A 24110-nucleotide genomic window follows, 5' to 3' on the forward strand; every position below is an offset into this window, starting at 1 on the left:
CAAGTTGTCAAGAGGGTTTTAGGAAAGCGGAAGGAAAGAGAATGGAGCAGTTGACGGAAGCGGACTCCCGGGGATCCCTGTGTTGTCAGGGGGCTACAACCTAGAGGGTACATGACAACCCCACCACAATGGGCTGGCTACCGTGCTGTATTTTGGGTGCCATGGAAAGTCCATCATGATCGTAGGTGCAGATGGGGATGCACTATGGGCGTAACTTGTGCAACCCATCAGGCATTTAGGCCCAATCTGAGGAATAGTGGGTGTGGTTACAACGCCGTTACAATGCTGAGTGCCAAGGTCTTAGTGCACTGAGGACCAGTGAGACACCACATAAGGTGTCCTTCCTCAAAAGGCTCTTACTTCTGTAGAATTTTGAAAAATGGAGGTCAAACCCCAAGGGGGACCATCACATGGAAGGCCAAAACGGTTGAAACTCCTTTTAGTCACCTCTTGCGACAGGCAGGAATACCTCGGGCCTATTCTTACCCCGGACCCGCAGGGGGGCTCAAAGCCTAGTTGACCATTATGCTGAATGAAGCCAAAATTAACATAAGGAGTGCTATATGAGAAGCATTCATGCAATGAATTAAAATATAAAATTTTGACAACCAATCTGACAAATAATACTAAGTTTGGTTTTATGTTAAGTCAGTAAGTGTATCAAAATTATCTGGCTAGGAAACTGAAGTTAACAGAGACATGACCCAAATGCTGAATTCAGTTTTCTGAGATTGCTTCCCCACAGAAGACCATAATATGGTTCTTTGTTTTAATTACTGCACAAATGCCAAAACAGTAAATATTTAGGTAAGTGACTCCAGATTTAAAATCAAATAATACTGTTAAACAGTGGAAAGCCAAATAGACCAGATGAGGTACCACTGAGGTTCTACAGAGATTTTGAAAAAATAACTTGCTCACCTGCTAGCAGCAGTTTACTGGAACTTGCTAGAGCAAAAAAGGATACCTAGCAATTGGAAAATGGTAAGCACATGCTCATTTTCAAGAATGGCTGTCAGATAGATACACATAATTATATCCCTATATACACTCCTGGAAATGGAAAAAAGAACACATTGACACCGGTGTGTCAGACCCACCATACTTGCTCCGGACACTGCGAGAGGGCTGTACAAGCAATGATCACACGCACGGCACAGCGGGCACACCAGGAACCGCGGTATTGGCCGTCGAATGGCGCTAGCTGCGCAGCATTTGTGCACTGCCGCCGTCAGTGTCAACCAGTTTGCCGTGGCATACGGAGCTCCGTCGCAGTCTTTAACACTGGTAGCATGCCGCGACAGCGTGGACGTGAACCGTATGTGCAGTTGACGGACTTTGAGCGAGGGCGTATAGTGGGCATGCGGGAGGCCGGGTGGACGTACCGCCGAATTGCTCAACACGTGGGGCGTGAGGTCTCCACAGTACATCGATGTTGTCGCCAGTGGTCGGCGGAAGGTGCACGTGCCCGTCGACCTGGGACCGGACCGCAGCGACGCACGGATGCACGCCAAGACCGTAGGATCCTATGCAGTGCCGTAGGGGACCGCACCGCCACTTCCCAGCAAATTAGGGACACTGTTGCTCCTGGGGTATCGGCGAGGACCATTCGCAACAGTCTCCATGAAGCTGGGCTACGGTCCCGCACACCGTTAGGCCGTCTTCCGCTCACGCCCCAACATCGTGCAGCCCGCCTCCAGTGGTGTCGCGACAGGCGTGAATGGAGGGACGAATGAAGACGTGTCGTCTTCAGCGATGAGAGTCGCTTCTGCCTTGGTGCCAATGATGATCGTATGCGTGTTTGGCGCCGTGCAGGTGAGCGCCACAATCAGGACTGCATACGACTGAGGCACACAGGGCCAACACCCGGCATCATGGTGTGGGGAGTGATCTCCTACACTGGCCGTACACCACTGGTGATCGTCGAGGGAACACTGAATAGTGCACGGTACATCCAAACCGTCATCGAACCCATCGTTCTACCATTCCTAGACCGGCAAGGGAACTTGCTGTTCCAACAGGACAATGCACGTCCGCATGTATCCCGTGCCACCCATCGTGCTCTAGAAGGTGTAAGTCAACTACCCTGGCCAGCAAGATCTCCGGATCTGTCCCCCATTGAGCATGTTTGGGACTGGATGAAGCGTCGTCTCACGCGGTCTGCACGTCCAGCACGAACGCTGGTCCAACTGAGGCGCCAGGTGGAAATGGCATGGCAAGCCGTTCCACAGGACTACATCCAGCATCTCTACGATCGTCTCCATGGGAGAATAGCAGCCTGCATTGCTGCGGAAGGTGGATATACACTGCACTAGTGCCGACATTGTGCATGCTCTGTTGCCTGTGTCTATGTGCCTGTGGTTCTGTCAGTGTGATCATGTGATGTATCTGACCCCAGGAATGTGTCAATAAAGTTTCCCCTTCCTGGGACAATGAATTCACGGTGTTCTTATTTCAATTTCCAGGAGTGTAATTGGCATTAAATTGTTGTAGAATTATATAGTAATGTGAAGTCCTGGACGAATGTAAATCATGTGAGGAGTGAAGGTAACACTTCATTGGATAGCAGAGGCATTAAATTATTGAAAGACACAAAGAGAGACAGAAAACTAACAACTGCAGTTGGTTTTTAGTTCCTGGAGATAACAATGGCCACATGAAAGTTACGAATGTGTAAATGTATGTGTGTTTTGTTTTGTCTATATCCGGTGAAGGCTGATTGTTGATAGTATCAGCACTCTTTTTTTCTTTATGTTTGCCCGTAGCTCAGTGCCAACTCTGTGTAGTAAGTGGCAATCTGCCATTTTCATATTGTTGTTACTCTGTCTCGGATTTTCAATTATTTTATTCAGACTGAAAACAATCACAGAAGAGCTCACTAAGAAACAAATAGAATTATTAAAAGTCTGGCTGCGATATGAAGGGATCTCTGGAAGGAGGTTAAATATTTATCAGAGCAGAAAAAGTTAAGCAAATAGGGACAATCCATTCACAACTATTCAGGTTGAGAGTTTAACTGACATTCCTTTCTTCACATTGTATATCACCTTTCAGTTCGTGCTTTCTCATCCAATATTAAAAGTGTCATCATCGTGGTCTTCTGTTTGAAAGCTGATTTGATGTAGCTCTCTGCACTAGTCTACCCTGTGCAAGCCCCTTTTTTCCTGCACAACTGCAGCAACCTATATCCACTTCACCCTGCACTCTAAAGAGGAGATTTGGACTTCCTCTACAGTTTTTGTCCCCTACACTTCCCTCTATTACCAAATTAACTATTCCTTGATGTCCCAATAATTATCCTATTGATCTATCTCTTCTTCGATCAAACTGTACCATGCAGCTCTTTTATCTCTAGTTCAATGCAGTACCTCTCTATAATTTACTGCCATTTAATCTTCAGCATTCTTTTGCAATGCTACATTCTCTTCTTGCCTGTACTGTTTATCATCCACTCCATTTCCCTGTAAGGATATGGGTCAGAAAAATTTTCCATATTCAATGTTAACTAATTCTCCATTCTTGGAAAAAAAGTTCTTGCTATTTCAATCTGCATGTTATGAATGGGTATCAAAACACTTTGAGGCCAGCTGTGTTTTCTTGTCACCTTTTAGTTCTGTTTACCTGTCACCTTGTACAGCAACATAACTCACAGCATTTCTGCTACTGCTAAAACCTGTCCTCAAAGTCTTCTTTTGGGAATGGGTCAGGCACCTTCTGGAATTTGCGCTGGGTCTCTCCATTGTTGGCTAAACAGTGACCTTTGAATTGGATCTTCAGCTTCAGGAAGAGAGTGAAGTCTGCAGAAGCCAAATTTGGAAAGCAGGATGGGTGCCAAAGTTGCGACAAACTTATTTCTGGTGAGAAACTCAAGTATGAAGAGAGTGCAGTGACAAGGTGCATTGTCAACATGGAGCAGCCAGTTTTTTGCATGCCACAGAGCCAATTATTTTCACCAAATGTCCTCCCTGACGCCTTAAAACCTGGCAGTAGAACTCACTCTTTGAGAATAATTTGTGATGCACAATGCCATGAATGTATAAAAGCACGATGAGCATGCACTTGGTAACACTGCGGACCTGCCTCACATTTTTTGGTCATGTAGATAATGGGCTCTTTCATTGTGAAGTCTGCTGCTTTGTTTCCAGGATTATACCAATACACCCACGTTTTCTCACTGGTAATGATCTTCACCATGAAAAACAGCTCATCTGTCATACGCCAACAGTTCTTGGGCGACTGGTACGGTGTTTCTTTTGCTCCTGGGTCAGCAGTCTGGGGGCAAACATTGCAGAACATGCCACATGTTGAAATCACAAGTAAGGAATACCGGCACTGATCCGTACAACACATCGACAATGGCAACAATGTTGTGGATCATTCTCCAATGATCTTCATGTAAAAGTTGCCAAATGGTTTTGACATTTTCAGGCAATTTCTTGTGGAAGGCCATCCCGATCTCTAGTCGTCTTTCAGCGATGATGATCTGTTCTCGAAGCAGACATGCCATTCAAAGCACTTCACATGGCCCATTACAACACAGCTGCACACTTGCAAAATCATGTCAAGTGCCTCTGTGGTGGATTTATCCAATTTCACAAAAATTTTCATATTTACTTGTTGTTTTGACTTGCTGTCCACGCTGAAATCACAGATGTGATAAACATGGTCAGAATGGCCCCAGCTGCCATTTTGCAGTGAATAGCCTACTGTATTTTAGCAATGTAGGATTAACATTCTGGATAACTCTCAAATCGAAAGATGCAATGAAACGAATTCACAACATCTGGATGTGTGTATACCGACCAGTCTAAATATAAGTACTCTGTTGGCTGTACCAACTTAGACATTGACCGAGCGAGGTGGTGCAGTGGTTAGCACACTGGACTCGCATTCGGGAGGACGACGGTTCAATCCCGTCTCCAGCCATCCTGATTTAGGTTTTCCGTGATTTCCCTAAATCGTTTCAGGCAAATGCCGGGATGGTTTCTTTGAAAGGGCACGGCCGATTTCCTTCCCAATCCTTCCCTAACCCGAGCTTGCGCTCCGTCTGTAATGACCTCATTGTCGACGGGACGTTAAACACTAACCACCACCACCACCAACTTAGACATTAAAAATAAAAACAGTGAATCATGTCGTTGAAACAGGCATAAATTTACGTGGCCAAACTCCTAGCCATTGAATCACCGCTACAGCATTGCCACTCTGTTTATCCTGAATTTATCCCCCGTCTAAGTTTGATACTCTGTTTTTTCTTTCCCTGGAGTCCCTAATAATCCATAATGCAGGTATTAATTTTGCCATAGATAAATCAGTTTTTCGGTGACTTCTCAATAAGAATAAAATATTATAAAAGCACATTGCACTAATCACACATACTACAATGCAGTTACGAATGGGACTCTTAAATTAGATATATATGTGGAAGGCACAGATCTAAAAATTTATCATCATTTCATGGTTTCTCAAAAAAGAAAAGAGTAACTGAAATCTTTTTTCCAGTTAGTGGAACTGGAATGGAAAGAAATACTGAGACATGTTCCCACGAGATTGCTTTCTTTGACTATAGCTATAAAACAGAATTATTGTGGACTGGGATGGCATGAAGAGCTACTTCAAAGGTACTGATGAATGGCCAAATTTTTTGAGGCCAGTTTTTCTGAATGAAAATCTTGAGCAAGACAATATGCCTCCATTCTGTGAGCAATGTGGGAAATTTGTTGGATACAGTTAACAGAAAATTAGAAGGTTGTGATTTGAGTGTCTTGGAGACCTTTAAGTAAATGCATCTTCTAACTAATAACCTTACACAGAGGCAGAAGGATGGTTTTTATGGCTGTAAGGCAGATTTCAATGCCTTTTACTGTATTTTACTTCAGTATCTGGAAAAAAAAGATATGGTATTACTGCTAATAATCAATATGCATGCTTAGTACGTTTTTCTTTGGAGAATGAAATTGAATTTAAAGATTTCTAAACTGGGTGGAAATTCTTAACCTGAGAGATAACATTTGTATTGACAGCTTGCATATCTAATTCCCTGAATTCAAGACTAACTTTATTTGACAGTGTGAACAAGGACAGTAGTGATGTGTCAATGTGGTTGAGTTTCTTTTCAGCTGTACCAGAACAGAGTGCCAAGTATTTATAAGACGGTGGGATACTTGTTCAGTATACCAGGATGTAATGCTTTTGTGGAAAAAGTGTTCCACATTAATGAATAACAAATGGAATGAGACAAGAAAAACATGTAGTACAGAGCCAATTGATGCAGAGCTCCAAATTATGGTGAATTTTAATACGTCATGTAAAGAATTTTTTTTGAACATGTAAACAAGATCTTACATTACTGAAAGATGGGAAAACACCTACAAAATATCAGTAAAAGTTAGATGAATTTGTATAAATCTTTTTCATATTTGTAAATAAATCTCATTATTATCACAGGTTGAAATTCAATCACATATATCAAAAACAACACCTTTATAGACTGCACCTTGTACCATTGCCATATTGTAAGTGTGAGGAAGGACACTCACTCATTTGGCTGCCCTTGACACAGAAGGGAATTCGATTGGCTGATTAAGGAGCTGGCTTACAAGCATCAAGCACTTCCTTCTTATGTGTTAATCCACTTGTTTCCAATGAATTTAGACATTTATAAATCGCTAGTGCAATTTGTCTTAAAAGTTTGAATTGAATGGTAAAGGTTAAGTTAAAATGAACAGTTAAGATTGCAATAATATTTGTTTATTAACCAGTTTCGGCTTATGTAAAAACCATTTTCAGGATTTTTGGCCTCCTATAGTTGGTGTTGGCAGCTCCTCAGTTTTCTCTTGATACCACAATAGTGAGAATGTATAATCTTTGTTGTGCGAGAAAACTGAGGAGCCACCAGCACCAGCCACAGGGGGCCAAAAATTCTGAAGATGAAGGTTACATAAACCGAAACCAGTTAATAAACAAATATTATTGAGATCTCAACTGCTCATTTTAACTTAAGTATAGCATCAGGTCACTGCTCTCCACGGACTATATTGTCTAAATTTACGTAACTGTTAAGTTTGAAATCAAACAACGGAAATGCCAGGTAGAGATATCAAAAGTGTAGGAAAAGATAGATTGCTACTTACTGTACAGAAGACATGTTAAATTGCAGGCAGTCACAACTAAAAGACACTTACATGAAGCTTTTGGCCACAGCCTTTGTCAGCAAAAGAGAAACACACCTTTCACACACACAAGCAAGCACACATGACTGCCAATTCCGGCAGCTTGGGGCGGCTGCGTTCTGGCCCGAGCTGCCAGAGTTGACAGTCGTGTACACGGGAGGTGTGCTTACTTGTGTGTATGAATGGTATGCGTTTCTCTTTTGTTGACGAAGGCTGCAGCTGAAAGCTTTATATAATTGTCTTTTAACTGTCCTCCCCTCCTGCCCCCCCCCCCCCCCCCCCCCCAATTTAGTTAGAGGCTTTTATGCAACAACTATACTAGTTTTACACGACAAAAGGAAATAAATTCTGACATTGCCCACAACTGAGCAATGAAATGAATTAAATTGTAACAAGTCAAAATTTGTGCCTGACTGGGACTCAAACCTGGATTTCCCATTTGTCATTTTACGTGAGCAGTTGCCTTTACCACCACTTCAGCTATCCAAGCATGCTTTCTATCTGACCCAAATTCCCATCTTGTCTCATATACCAATCTGCAGGGTAAACAACAACATGAGATACCACACCCACGTAGGCACAACCACTAACCTGGCACCTCTCAGTTCCAAGCAGCAGCCTCCAGGTGGTGCTTGTTAATCGGATCCATTTTATGTTTCCACACCATGTCTGCCAGAGAGCTATATTCTCCTGCCAATAGTGTTGCCAGCAATCAAAGTCAGTGCTGTCAGCAGGGCCTACTTTGCTTCTGTCTAGCACTGACACAGATGGAAATCTGTCAGCTGACAGGAAGAACAGACAACACTCCAAAGCACCCTCTCAGTTCAGTGACTGCTTCTCAGCAGCTCCTACTGTGTCATCACTTCCTGTATTGTGCTATGGAGCACAGTTTCATGGGTTCCGATCAGAAGAAGACAGATCCAACTTAGCAGTTGCTAATTGCAGAGAACTAGGACAGACAAAGAGCGTCTCCATGTGCAATAACTTACGGGAATGCAGCTGGGTGTTGTCGTTGACCAACTGCCAATATTTTGACAGGAGCATATCGTGCCTCAGTTTTCAAAGAAACTCTATATAAACACTAATGTTTACAGTGTGTCGCCCGGTGGCATTCCCCTAAGTCATTTGAACAATGCATATACCGGGATAAACTGAGATCTCACAAGTGTCTGAATAATTACTTATAGACACAGTAACAATATTGCTCACTGCCAAGAGACAGCAAAGTTATTTCAATTTCATTGTAATACATTTAGGATATCAAGTGAAATGCATCCACCTGTTACTAAACTTAAGCAAAGTTTTGTACCATAATTGTCAACAAATATTATTGGTTATTTCTTGTTGTGTTGCCACATATTTGATCTAGTGATGCCCCATCAAGCAAGTGTCTAATAGTAGCACTAGCATGCAAACTACCACCTGCTCTGTTGGAACACAGTAGGAATAAAGTTTTCTGCTACCGTGTGTGTTTGGGCTGAAGTAATAGTAACATTCAGTTACAACCCAACACTACACACCAGGACCAGTTGCAGACATTATCATGATTTTGTTAATATTTATACTTGTGAGTTAGTACCTTGTTTTCAAGGTTAAACCAAAGATCAATGGACATTTCTGAATGTAAAGCCCCTGGTGGACCACGAGACTTAGAGGGCCATAGACACGGGTTCACAGGTAGATGCCGTGTTTCTTGACTTCCGCAAGGTGTTCGATACAGTTCCCCACAGTCATTTAATGAACAAAGTAAGAGCATATGTACTATCAGTCCAATTGTGTGATTGGATTGAAGAGTTCCTAGATAACAGAACGCAGCATGTCATTCTCAATGGAGAGAAGTCTTCCGATGTAAGAGTGGTTTCAGGTGTGCCGCAGGGGAGTGTCATGGGACCGTTGCTATTCACAATATACATAAATGACCTTGTGGATGACATCGGAAGTTCACTGGGGCTTTTTGCGGATGATGCTGTGGTGTATCGGGAGGATGTAACAATGGAAAATTGTAATGAAATGCAGGAGGATCTGCAGCGAACTGAATCTCAATGTAGACAAGTGTAATGTGCTGTGAATACATAGAACGATAGTTCCCTTATCATTTAGCTAAAAAATAGCAGGTCAGCAACTGGAAGCAGTTAATTCCATAAATTATCTGGGAGTACGCATTAGGATTGATTTAAAATGGAATGATCATATAAAGTTGATCATCGGTAAAGCAGATGCCAGACAGATTCATTGGAAGAATCCTAGGGAAATGCAATCCGAAAACAAAGGAAGTAGGTTACAGTACGCTTGTTCGCCCACTGCTTGAATGCTGCTCGGCAGTGTGGGATCCGTACCAGATAGGGTTGATAGAAGAGATAGAGAAGATCCAACGGAGAGCAGCGCGCTTTGTCACAGGATCATTTAGTAATCGCGAAAGCGTTACGGAGATGATAGATAAACTACAGTGGAAGATTCTGCAGGAGAGACGCTCAGTAGCTCGGTACGGGCTTTTGTTTAAGTTTCAAGAATATACCTTCAACGAGGAGTCAAGCAGTATATTGCTCCCTCCTATGTATATCTCGCGAAGAGACCATGAGGATAAAATCAGAGAGATTAGAGCCCACAGACAAGCATACCGACAATCCTCCTTTCCACTAACAATACGAGACTGGAATAGAAGGGAGAACCGATAGAGGTCTCAGAGTACCCTCCGCCACACATCGTCAGGTGGCTTGCGGAGTATGGATGTGGATGTGGATGTGGATGTAGATGTAGATGTAGATGTAGATGTAGAGATCATGAAAAAGTAACCCATACAAATTATAAAAATTACATGACTGAGATGTGTCCAGACGTTAACGGCAAAGTGGGCTGGAGCACCATCATGTAGCAGTTACATAACCCTTCAACTCATGAATGGCACTTCTTCCAGAAGGGGAGGCAAACTCAGCTGCAAGAAGAAACAACAATATTTCCAGCCTGTTAGGTGACGTGGAAGGAACTTTGGTCCCAAGATAAGGTCGCCAATTATCCCAGCCCACACATTCCAGCTGCACAAATGCTGATGATTCGCTGTCACCATACTGTTCTGCATACTGTCCCACAGATAACTTATGGAAGCTGAGATACCACTGTGCATAAAGGTGGCCTAATCTATGAATAGGATGGATGACATAAATCCCAGGATCATGGTTGCCTGGTGAAGAAACCAGTAACAAAACTGCTCCCGATGTGGGCAGTCTGTCACTAATAAGCCCTGTACATGCTGTAACTGATAGGGGTACTAACAATCGTCATGGAGATTGTTACACACGGTTATCTGGTTTACCCTTTACTGGCGGGCCAACTGCCAGGTACTGACATGGTAGTTGCCTTCCACAGTATTAATTTTTCTTCCAAGTCTGGTGTTCAACGATTTCGGGTATGTCCTTTATGACTTCCTGCTTCCCAAAACGACCCTGTCTTAGGCAAATAGTGAAACACTGTTGCAAACATTGAATGCTGTAGTTGTTGCCGGCAGGCTAGAATTAGGTCAGATTATATTAGGTCTCCTGATACAACCTTGTTGCCCGCCACCTGTTGCCTTTCTGTAAGTAAACATGTCTTCAAGCTCTTGATTTTCATACAGAACCACTGTATAGAATGCTGCATTACATTCAGAAGAGGGTGCTATGGCATGACATATGAGAAACAGTACCAGCCTCTAGGAGGAAATCATGCACGCTGTAACTGTGGCTATACGGTACAGTGCATATTAGACCGCAGTCTCTATAACAAAGTATGGTTGAGTAAATCGTTTCCAGCATGGACTTCCTGCATTTCTGGACATATGTTCATTAGAACTTTCTTGTTCCGTATCCACTCATCAATCAATCCCTAGAGTTTGTACACAGTGGAAAAAAAATCACCCTTTATATGTAAAAAAACATGTGTGAAATGTGATAAATCTGTGTGAAACATATTTGATGTATGTATTCAGGGTGTACAAGTGGACAAGAAAAAAAAATTTCCCAGATTTCCCGGTTAAAAACACACTTTTCCCCCACGTGAAAATAGACTTCTTCCAAAGTGAAAATGCACTTTTTCCATGATAAGTGACAGTGTACTTTCGATTGGAGCTGTGAAAATCTAAATCCTCTGAATGGTAAAGGTTTTATTTTCCAATGTTTCCCAGAGCTTTGGAAAACGAAACACGGCAAAGGGAGAGAGGGGGGTAGGGGGGGGGGGAGGGAGGGAGGGGGGGAGAGAGAGAGAGAGAGAGAGAGAGAGAGAGAGAGAGAGAGAAAAGAAACAAGTTTGGGGTAGATCTTTGAGTTGTAGCAACATGTGTGCTTCATATTTTCGTATTACGATACGCTGCATGTTTTCTGATTACGAAAGTGTGAATTCAAATTCCATCAAACGCAGCATTTTAGTTTTCCGAAGCACTGAAACAGAGATTGCAAAGTGCTTTTGTAAGCCAATCATAGCTCATGTCATGTGATCTTGCCAGCACAACACATGATGATGTCAGCCAACAGCAACATCACTGTTAAGCAGTGTGCACACACAACTAGGAAAAGTTAATGGTTTAAATTAACGTACACAGTGCAGCTACAAGAAAAGTTAAGCTTCCACGTATAATATTGATCTTTAAGATTAATAAGCTACAAGAAAAGCCGAGCTTACACATTTAATATTGGTCTTTTTAGCGTGTGTTACACTTTAACATACATCACACAAATGTGCCAATAAATTTTTAAACAATGACAATGTCTGGTCTTCTGGGCTCGACATTATTCTAAGTAGCTGGTACTCTAAGTGTTACTTTAAAATGACAGCCAAATCTCTGTGATTTAAGATGTTCATTGCACTTCTCACACATAACATAGTTCACCTTGCGTAAAAGGAAATTTCCTTCGAAAATGAAGTTTCAAACAAAGCATTTACAATATTTTTCCACAACCTCTTAGACATGGGTTCATTTCAGCAGCTGCCAGAGAGCACCAGAAAACAGGCGTTACTGCGCATCGGCAGCTGTGACGACGTAGGAATCTGATACGTTTGTACACATATAGCATTAAGATATCTTACATGACGTAATAAAAGAAATACGACATCAGAAGATACCCCACAAACATACAAATTTCATAAACTATACTAAAATGCATAATTTGGCTTAAAAGGACACATTCATACATACAGATTTACAAGAAAGTAGGCCCTAACCTGATATTAAGCTTTCCTGTGCGCTTTTCGAGATGCAACTTTTCTTAGAGTACTAGTACTGTATTGTCTCGTGTTTGGTTCTTTATTATGGCATAATGCCGTATGTGCCAGAAGATGAAAATGTGCAGTTGAAATTCAGTGAACAGTTGAAGCTAGTCAATAGTGTGGAATGAAACACTTCATTTCTGCATCTGCAGAAAATGATCAATGAAATCCACATTTGTTTAACAAACCGACAAAAATAACTTCATTGTTGTTGGCTGCCAAAAATAAGGAAATAAAATAAAACTAGAACACTGAAACTAAAACATATTTTAGCCTTCTGTAATTACGTGAATGTATTTTAACTCACTTGATAGCTCCCAGGCACAGAAATCCATTTTGTTTTCATTTGATGCGTGAAGTGTAAATGAAGAGGAAGCAGCAAAATCGCTAAACACAAACACTAGTCACTATCCCTCTCCCCACTACAGCCCAGACTCCTCTGCGCATGCGCAAATCTGGCAGCTTGGGTGCACCCGAAAACTTTTCCTGGGTAGCATGACTACTTCTTGCTACTGCTGCAGCCACACTTCAAGTGGCCAGAAGCAGAAGGTATTGCTCATACACAACTCAACTGCGCATGTGCCTGCTGGCAACTGCTCAAAACGAACTTCATGTAAACCGTTATGACGTCATGCTCATTGAAGCAGTTTGCTGTTAATGAAGTATTCCACACTCTTCATCCTAAAGCCTTTGACACATTTTGCTTTTGGCAGGTGCTTGTGTGTGCATTGTGTTTTGTTGTTGTAAATGGCACATTTACTTTGCAACTTAAACTTTATTTTGGTTTTATTCTCTCGCTTACATTTTATTGCTGCAGTATTATTCTGCAGTAGTGGGATACAGTAAAATTCATTGTTAGACTATCAGTTCTTACTAGTCAAAATTACAAAAATTTAACTGAGACTCAAACAACAAAAAATTCCCAGGATTCTAAAAAACTCCCAGGTAAAAGAATTCCCGGGTTTTTCCCAGAGCATGAACACCCTGGTATGTGAACAAAGCCACCCGTATAAAGTTAATCCTAAATCTCTGGAACAATTTCAGTTGAATTTGGTACACATATCAGTTCAAGCTGGAAACAAATACTGTAGGGGTAAGAACCACTGTCCCCTACTGGGGTGAGTGTGATAATGCAGAGAGAGAAGGGAGGACAAGGAGAAGAACAGTGAGAGAATGGAGGAGATAGGCACAGATAGGAGGAGGAGGAGGAGGAGGAGGAGGAGGAGGAGATGAACAGAGAAAGGAAAGAGGCAGAGAAAGGAAGGAGGAGAAGACAGATAGAGGTAAAGGGAGGAAGAGAGGGGCTGAGAGATGGGGAGGAGGGTGTGATCAGACAGAGAGGAAACAGGAAATGGACATAGAAAGGGAAGAGGAGGAGATGGGCAGCGAGAAGAGGACGAGGGCATGGACAGAGAAAGGAGAAAGAGGAGATGGACTAATAGAAGATTGCAATAAATACATACCCAGGCAACACTGGGTTTCTCAGCTAGTATGTTATAAAACTTTGGAGGTAATTTGGCTACATTTCTGCAAAACATAGTTAATGGTCCCCAATTTTTGTCAGTTTCTTGCTCTTGTGCAAGTTTACTGAAGCAGTCACGGTAGAAAGCAGAAATTGGAAGCCAATTTCCCAAGAAGTATCTTACTAAATTGGTAACATACCACAGTTCCTGAGACTCAGCAAAGGATGGTCTGGAGACAATGGCTCTGGGGTAGTAACATCAAGACCGGCAGCCCAGATTTGTTTGGTCTCCAGTGCTTTGATAAGTGCATCTTGCTTCACCACACCTGCAACAGTATAGCATTCAAATTAGAAATGTATATAAAAAAAGGAAAGCAAACCAACATTAAAACAAAGATCCAGACATCATACTGTGATAACCGTAGAGAATCACAATCTCCTTCATTCCTTGGCAGCAATTTTTTTCCATTGACCTTCTACACTACTCTCAAATAACAACAATGAACAGAGATGTTTTTGTGTATTCGTTACGCACTGAACATGTTTCATTTTCCAAAGATTGGATCATTAGCCTATAAAATATTACTACGATTAATAGTGCATAGAGATGCAGGGTGTATTATGACTGTCAGTTTAACTTTTGTTTCAAATGGTGTTGTAGGCATTACAAAACATCTGATGAAAGTAACAAAAAATGACTATAATGGTACATGCAAATGAAAGAAAGTATGTTCTACAACTATTACATGGAACTTGCATTTGTTTGAGTATTAGATGATGATAAACAAATAGTATACGTAAAATGGTTAAAGCAGATAAATTCTGCTGTTAGAAGCAAAATTAGGCAACACTCCAAATATTAAGCAAAAATCCAAACTGCAAGTAACGAAATTATCTATTTTCAATATTAACAGCCTGCTTAGGCAATTCATCGCCTAGAACGGCTTGGCCATAGCGGCCGGTGAGTTCTTGGTTACATTTTAAGTTCATATAATATGCTTTTCTTGACATTTTCCCACTGATGCAGAAATATAGTAACGTTACAATATAACTGGTGCACAAGTTGCCCACAAGCGAGTAATACTAGCTCCATTAATTGATCTGTAATAACTTCATTGTGCATTGGGCACTTATGTATAACACACTTAAAATACAAAAAAATATTTGAGCACTACAATATTAAATCATGACCATTTTGTTATGTCTATTCTGTGTACATGCTCTCTGTCTTATACTGGAGGAGGAGAAGATAAGTCTACAAAAACACAACATCAAGAATTATGAACAACATTTGAAAGAATCTATTGAGTGTGTTTTCTCTCAAAATCAACTGTGACGAAAGTCATAAATGCACCACTGAACACTAACATTAAAATAATACCACAAGTCAAATACTGGAACATCATACGTGATAGTGTGGACAAATAAGTTCAAAAAGATCTTAAACTGAACAAACATTGAGGATTGATAACCACTCACATGCATATGAGTAATGGATGGTTTAAAGACACACTTAAAAGATGAGAAACTCTCACTAAATTTTGAGTTTTTCTCTTCTCATGGAAGTGTGTTCATGTAACAAGGATACTGGTGGAGCAAGGATAAGTGTACTACGTGACACCAGCCGAAGTGTCAGTTCGCCAATTCTGCCAGTAACATGCACTTCGGGAAGTGGGTTAAGCATTTAAAATTCATTTTTATATTTGTGCTTGCATAGTAACCACAATTTTGCCACTGTAGTGCTGATTATGAATGACCTAAATGAAACAATGAGTGTTACTTTAAAAAGGTAGAGTGACAACACTTTGTATCAGTTTTGGAGAGAAGAGTCAGAAAACGAAACAGCATCCTCAGGTGGAGCAGAAATTCCTGTTGCAAGGAGAACTATTGGAGTACTTGGAGTGAGGCAGAGACAGTGTAAACCAGCAATGCCGGTAAGTGCTGTCTTCCTCTATTGTGCATAAAACACGATGCACCCAGCGTGTTATGCGTGCACATGCACGCGTGCACCCGACCCGCACATTTGACGAAAGTGCATGAAGAGATTAGGAAGTATTGAATACGTGATTGCTGTGATCACGAAATATCTTATTATAGAATTACACATTAGATTAATTAAATTAATAGTTAACAATTTCATAGTTAGAGAAGTTTAACTTTATCACTACATACCAACAACCTAGTTCAACAGGCCGCAAAGGAATTAAAGACATTATCTGCCAGTGGTCATTGATTTAAAATAATGGGTCAAGCTAAAAATTTATGTTGGGCTGGGATTTGAACCCAGGTCTCCAGCTTACCAGTCAATTGCGCTGACCACTATGCCATCCAGACACAGTGGTCAGCACAACTACACAGACTACCCTGGCATGCCTCCCATTGGACCAAAGTTGAAAATGTGAGATGCGCCAGGATTTGAACCTGGGTCTCCTGCTTACTTGGTAGATGCACTGAGCATTATGCCATCCAGACACAGTGCTCACCACAAACACACAGATTACCCTGGCATTCCTCCTGTCAGATCCAGATCCTCAACTTAAACCACACACTTCTGATGGAGTGCCCCTGCTCAGCAGTGTCATTACTCGCAACATCTTGGCGATCCCCGGAAGAGTTCAAGCTTGGTGTGCATCTGCACTGAAGGGTAGTCTGTACATTTGTGGTGACTACTGTGCCTGGATGGTGCTGCAGTCAGAGCATCTGCATAATAAGCGGGAGAGTCAGTAAGCAGGAGACCCAGGTTTGAATCCAGGTCAGATACAAATTTTTAACTTATCCCATTGATATACATCAGTGCTCACTGGACAGCTAATGTCTTAATTCCTTTGTGACTTGAGTCACAGTGGCTACAGAATCAAAATAGTGCCCGTTCTTTTGGACATGTCTGAATGAACAGCCACCACATATGTATACTGGTTCAACGAAGCTAATATTTAATTTTCACAAAACCTTAATATATTTACACAATTAATAGTTTTGTTTAACTTCAATATTCAGAAGACTATTAGTTGAACAAAATTATGTCAATTTATGTCAATTGTATACTGGGTGTGAACTAAACTAACCTACATTTCTGTAGCAAAAAATGGTTCAAAAGGCTCTGAGCACTATGGGACTTAACATCTGAGGTCATCTGTCCCCCTAGAACTTAGAACTACTTAAAACTAACTAACCTAAGGACATCACACACATCCATGCCCGAGGCAGAATTTGAACCTGCAACTGTGGCAGCCACGCAGTTCCAGACTGTAGCGCCTAGAACTGTTCCATTTTGTAGCATTAAATGTTTTCATCTACTATACAAACTTGATTAATCAAAATTTTAGATCAAACAAGTTGGCTTACAAATAATGTGAACATAATATTTCACCAATAATTTTCATTTTCTCTTGTAAACAAATGTCTCATTAAGCAAAGTCTTAAACTTGCATGTCACTTTTAAATTTCATAGTTCGATTGTTCCTAAATAATTCTCATTTAATAACTACTTTATCAAGAAGTCAGATTTAGAAATCCCTCAAATGTCATCTTTCAGTGAACAATGGTTTTAACCAAATACCTTAAGTAAAGCTTTGCTATCAAAATGGACAAATGATTAAACTGCCACAAAATGATTATAATGGCAATCAGAGTGAGGAAACAAGTTTGTTTGTGTGGCCATCCTCCGCAGCAAGCTTATAAATATTTGTTTTGCAAATCCAACTGCCTTTTCCTGCTGCTAGTTACTTTATTTATCCCATACGTGTTTCGCCTTCTCCTGTTCTAAGGCATTATTAGTGGCATCTATAACGATACAGTTTTGTTAGTGATAGAATATCAAACAGTTCACTTCGTGATTTTTTTGTAAAAAAAAGTAATTACTTACGATTTGCTGATCTGTGTTTCCTCACATTTGGTCTGGAGGTCACACTCCCACTTTTATCACTGTAATATATTCACATCTTTGCGTTCTCGCCATCCATACACTGTTCACCGTGTTTCTCACTGGTGAACAGCATGTGGATGGAGAGAACACGAAGATATGAATATATGGTAGTGATAAAAGTGGTAGTGCTACCTCCAGACCAGATGTGAGAAAAAGCAGATCAGCAAATTGTAAGTAATTACTTTTTTTACAAAAAGCGCGAAGTGAACTGTTTGATAATCTATGACTAACAAAACTGTATCGTTATAGATCCCATTGATGATGCCTTAGAACAGGAGAAGGCAAAACGCGTATGGGATAAATAAAGTAACTAGCAGCAAGAAAAGGCAGTTTGATTTGCAAAACAAGAGTGAGGAAAGTCAGCATTGTTTCATGTAGGCTATTGTAATACAACTCACATGAGAAATGGTGCTGGCCAGTTCTGGAGATTCAGTGATAGTCAATATACCACAACACAATACTAAAGATAGAGCAGCTTATCTTGAAACTCTGTGCTGACTTAGCAGTTGTGCAAGAAGATTTAGCATAACTGTAAGTGCCAGTTTGCAGTAGTAATGTTAGGGCTAGACCAGTACACTGGATTACAGCCAAAGATTCCAAATCCAAAGTTTCACGAGATGCTGCAAATTTAGTAGCTTTAGTTGAGCTACCTCCGATAGCTTTAATGTTTCTGGGAATGTGTACAAAAGCATCCAGACAACCCAAAAAGTTCTGAAGTAGTCCTACAGTAAAGGGGCTTAAGGTTGCAAGCTAATAAGGGAAGCATATATGCAAGGGTCACCAATTTTGCACATTTCTAGTACATACTTAGTTGTAGCAAATGCTGCTCTGGTATGATGTGCTTTTCGAGCCTTCAAAGTAATTGAGGATCAAAGTTTTGTGAGTGTGTTGAATTCCATATGAAAATGTCAACTGTTGTTCAGCAACATTGGTACAACCAGCTACGGCAGCAGTCAAAAATTATACCTGTACTGTATTTGAATTTCGTGTCTCCTTTTTCTTTCCTCTTTCTTGCCCTATTTTCCACCAAAAACTTGTGTCACTACTACGAATCACTTCTTAGGGAAAGAACAATAACACACTCTTAAAACTTTGGAACTCTATTTATCAAAGACGCCTGAGAAGTGCATCACACTAGAGTGGCATTTCCTACATCCAAGGGTGTACTACAATATGCGAAAAATGAACAACTCAGTGATACATTAGGTGTATGTTCCCCTTGTACATCAGCCATTAAAAAAACAGTTTGGACAAAGCCATGGTATTGAAGAACACACATTTTTTTTTTTTTAATCTTCCAGCAAAATATCATCAGTAAAAATTAAGAAATTCTTACATTCATGCAGGAAAATGAAATGGCACATGGGCTGTCAGCTGGTATATTGCGCATGCCAGAACATGGCTTGAAAATCACTGAAATGGACAGATTGTCTTGACTGGTACATGCCAGTATCATACTACTACAGAACCACTAAGAAGATAAAATGGAGTGGCTCTACATGAAAAAAAACGTGAAGTCCCAGGCCTTCAGTTTGATGTGTTAAACAACGGTGAATCGGGAAACATGCAAACTTGTCCTACTAACAGTTCAGATGCTCATAGGTGGAAATACATCAAGCTTCATAAAGCAGCTAGATCCACTCTTAATAAGGTTAGGCTAAGTTAACTGGAGGATGACTGTTTATGCAGACTTGCGACTAAGTCTGAAATGTGCTTTCCGAAGAAACTGACCAGAATCCATTTATGTGGATTACTAAATCTAGGTCCTGGATTACGTCAATCATTACGGTTTCCTGTAGGACACTAGAAAGGGTCAGTTCTCAAATTATAATATTTTGGGGTAACTCAACATTTAGACAAAAAGTATTCACTGCTCAAAAGAAAGTGGTTAGAATAATGTGTGGGGTTCATAGTCACACATCTTGTAGGCATCATTTTAAAAGATTGAGCATTCTTACAACAGCCTCACAGTACATTTACTCGCTAATGAAATTTGTTCAAAAATGGTTCAAATGGCTCTGAGCACTATGGGACTTAAATTCTAAGGTCATCAGTCCCCTAGAACTTAGAACTACTTAAACCTAACTAACCTAAGGACATCACACACATCCACGCCCGAGGCAGGATTCGAACCTGCGACCGTAGCGGTCGCGCGGTTCCAGACTGTAGCGCCTTTAACCGCTTGGCCATGAAATTTGTTCTCGACAACATGGATCATTTTAAAAACAACAGTGACATTCATGATTATAATACTAGAAAAAAGAAAGACTTACACTATCCTTTACTCAACCTATCTTTGGCACAGAAAGGGGTAAAATATGGTGCTATAAAAATTTTTGACAAATTATCAGATGAAATAAAATGTCCGAGACAGCAGTAATAGCTTCAAAAATAACCTGAAATCATATCTCCTTGACAACTCCTTCTATACCATAGATGAATTCTTGAAGAGGAATAAATACATCTATAAATATAGTTTATGCATTTTGTGCCATTTAAGGGAATGGGGTAAATAACAGAAATATTAATCTTTAACTCTGTATTGTATATATATTAAAAAAATCTAGTTTCATATGAGTATTTCTTGTGCACTTGACACATTCTACATCATAACGGCTACTGTACTGTGCAACTGATCAATGGAACACGCAACCAACCAACCAACATGTTAAGCTGCTGTATAATTTATTTTTAATTGAACAACTGGTTTCAGTCAGAGACCATTTCCCAGCACCTGTTGTACCACGTTATACATACAGGGCAAATATTTAATACCTACAAATTTTTGTTAATATCATGCGCTACACAAATATATCATAAAAATGTCAAAATATATTATTTATAAATAAATAATATAAAATCAACAGCAAGACAAGACAGTACTCAAACAGGAAAATCTATGACGTCAAAATGTGAAAAACTGTGGTCAGTGAATAACTTCACAAGAAACAAACTTAATGCTTTCTTAAAGAACAAGTATGTACTGCATACTTAATTTTGCACAGACATTTAATGGGTGCGTTTTTCAATGGGTGTTTGATTTGACTAATGATTTCATTAATGAGGAAACTTCAAAAATGAGATGGCAAGAAACTAGCTGCTCTTTCTTACAATTGTATTTATAACAAAATTCATGAACAAATCATATCTGAACATAAATTTTATGACAAAGTAAACAACCTGACACACAACACATTAAGGATGGGGAGACAGATTTGTTACATAAGGTTTAAAACATAATTTTTAGATAAAATTTAATTTTTCTACCACTCCATTTTTAGTAGCTCAAATTTAAAACAGCAATCGATATAGCAAACATTAACATTGCTGACCATAACATTATGACAGGTTACATTGCAAATATCATAAACAAACAAATTAATAACCAAAAGTTAGACAAAAATAGTGCAACTGATAGGATAGAATTTGCTAATGAAGCCACAAATAAATTAATGGCTCACAATGTTATAGTAGTTGAAACTGACAAAGGTAATTCAACTGTCACTGTGTATAAATCTGGCAACACAGAAAACATGTTAACATTTTTTTCAAGATAAACAAAGTTAGTGTCAATATACCACCAGTATGTACAGAGGAAGCCCTGATCGTCTGTTGACCAGAAATTATATATAGTAAAACTTGATCAAAGTGGAATGTGTATAATTTGGAAATCTGCCCGAACTGTACAAGTAACTCAGTCCTGATGCACTCAGTACACTTTAATATGCTAATTTTTTGTGTAAAGAGAAACATACATAATGCAGAAACGGAATGCAAATTTTAAGACTTACCGGTAATTAATAATTCATTGTATAATGAGGGAAAGTGCTTATACAGTACTACTGTATTACAGTACACATTAGTTATTTACGACTTCACTAGGATGCTACTTTTAACACAAAGACCATACAGCCTTTACAATGCTGTCAAGTGGTGCAAAACCAAGAAACAAGGTTTGGAACAACATGGGGCTCCGGGTATGGACACCAAACTGCACCACTCTGGGCAACAACGAACGAGTGACATGCAGTGTCAGTACATCAAAGGAAATGGCTCATTCGCCATCACTAAAAAAAATATACTGATCCCAGAATCTTTTTTGATAGTCACTTAAAATGATCAAATTAGTAATGAGTTCCTTCCATTCCTGCATCCACAATACACACCTGTCAAACGACAAGTACATTGTAAGAACAAACAATGGAAAATCCAGGATAGATTTTCATAATTTTGTAAATTGTAGGAGAACACGTGACAGGTGAACCTTAATTCCACAGGGTTAAGGTGGACTTTACTCAATTAGACATGTACACAACAGTATTCTTTCTTTTAGTGCATTGAAAATTGAAGAACAGCACATTATGCTATTTTCTACACTAACAAACATGGTGGCAGTCATTCTGTGAAATTTTGTCAGTGGTGAATCCCACTGTTGGCCATGCTACAACAATGATTATTCCAGTCAGCTCCAAGACTCAACTCCCATGAATACACCATTAAAAATCTGATTGTTGTCAAAACAGCTCATGCCAGCACTCGACTCTCATGAACATATCCCTTGAAATCTAACTGTTGCCAAATGGGCATGTGGCAATTTTAAATTCTTATTCATTATAATGGAGGATTTTAATATCAGACATGGCTGATCATTGTCTGCAACTGTATAATAATTTTATTTGGCGGCAATGGAGTTTATATAGCCAACAGTTATGGGCGGTAAAAGTTTATTCTTTGCTGGTTCCAAATACACATTTCCATCAGAAATATACTGGAGTAATTATAATTTGCGCGCAAAAAGTTGGCTGGTCACCCCAGGGGCAAAGCTGGATGCAGGGGCAGATAAACTTGTCATTTCTGGGTGAGGGGACACGATAGGGCTTTCCTTGTTTGTTTCCCAGTGCTGACAATTCATGGACATTTGTGACTGTCACAGATTAGCTGCTATGGTATAAATGTCAATGAAAGTAAAATTCGTAAGTGAATGGGCATTATAATGCTGGTCATCTTTAAATGTTGTATATATTTGTAACAAGGAACATGAAAGTAAATGAAGGCTGTTGTAATACATCACATCACAAATGGTTCAAATGGCTCTGAGCACTATGGGACTTAACATCACATCACAATGAGTAGAAGAAAAATAACATTCAGAACATTTTTGATCACGCCTCATTCTGCATAAAGCATTTAAATACAAGTACAATTACTGCTACTAATCGATTAACCAACTGCTCACACAGACAACACGCCACTTGCTCCTGGCATTTATAGTGTCATAACTTGGGGGCACCGAGGGTGGCACCAATAAAACACTGAACAGTCGACGTGATATATTCCAAATGGCACCAACTTTTATTACTATAGTTAGTTATTGGAGGCTCATAGCATACTAATTTATGTAGATTACCAAATAATAATAACATGCCATCCCACAATGTCAGTATTGGCACTTGAGGAAAAAATTTTTGACAACTGCTTTGATTCACTATTGCAGACACTGTGTGCATTCCCAAAAGATGTCAATTTCAAAAACACCATACGTAAACTACAAAATTCATCATACCACTGGAAATTTGTAACTATGCTGGTTCAGTCCACAAACCTGAAGATTTGGTTTCTTGATGGGATCTACAGAACACTTTGAATGAATCAGTTTGCAGCAGATAATTTATCTCTATGGCATGATGCTAAGGGAACATGTGTTTAAGCTTACCACCACGACTTGTATTGATAAAGACTGCAGAAGGTTTCATGACTGCAAAAGCTTTCTCATCAAACATTTCATGAGTATCTGTAGTTAGGGCACATGTGACAACCACAAAGTCACTTTCAGCCAGAAGATTTGTTAGCTCCGGGCAGAATTTTGCACCAATATTGTCAGGATCTCCATGGTCAGATCGGCCCCAGTAGAGTGTGCGACCGACACCAAACGCCACTAAACGTCGAGCAGTAGCACGCCCAATACGCCCATATCCAACCATGCCTATGGTAGAACCCTTTAGTGCTGGTCCACACATCCACAATGGTGACCAAGGTCCCCACTGGCCCCTGTTAACAAGAGCCAAATGGTATTTCAGTGTATGATCCCTTCCTGTGAACATACAACATTGAAATAATGCCAATATTTAAAAAAGGATATCAGATGTCAATATAATAAAAAACAGACAATAAATTTTGAGACACTGTAACTATTTCCCTTTTTTAAGGGTCTACAGATTAGTCTAACTCTGACCACCATAGTGTTCTGGTATTCCCTGCTTACTTCGCAGACACATTCCCATTCAGCATTCACTAGTGTTTCCAAAATTGTTACAAA

General features: G+C 40.1%; 1 protein-coding gene and 1 non-coding gene across 7 annotated transcripts in view; one reads left to right on the plus strand and one right to left on the minus strand.

The window, feature by feature from the left end:
• LOC126458360 (glyoxylate reductase/hydroxypyruvate reductase) overlaps nucleotides 1-24110 on the minus strand; it is a 92477-nt gene that overhangs the window by 24931 nt on the left and 43436 nt on the right. For all 6 annotated transcript variants that reach the window (XR_007585620.1, XR_007585622.1, XR_007585619.1 and 3 more), the window contains 2 exons: nucleotides 23508-23842; nucleotides 14070-14195 (listed from right to left, as the gene is read on the minus strand). Coding sequence is in view for 1 of the 6 variants with exons in the window: in XM_050095330.1 (XP_049951287.1) it covers nucleotides 14070-14195; nucleotides 23508-23842 (461 nt within the window). In the remaining 5 variants the exon portion in view is untranslated. The remainder of the gene's footprint in view (nucleotides 1-14069; nucleotides 14196-23507; nucleotides 23843-24110) is intronic.
• On the plus strand, nucleotides 4854-4926 carry Trnaa-cgc (transfer RNA alanine (anticodon CGC)). Its single transcript has one exon. It is a non-coding gene; the product is annotated as a tRNA-Ala (tRNA).

Source organism: Schistocerca serialis, chromosome 2 (genome assembly GCF_023864345.2).
Source record: "Schistocerca serialis cubense isolate TAMUIC-IGC-003099 chromosome 2, iqSchSeri2.2, whole genome shotgun sequence".
NCBI lineage: Eukaryota > Metazoa > Arthropoda > Insecta > Orthoptera > Acrididae > Schistocerca > Schistocerca serialis.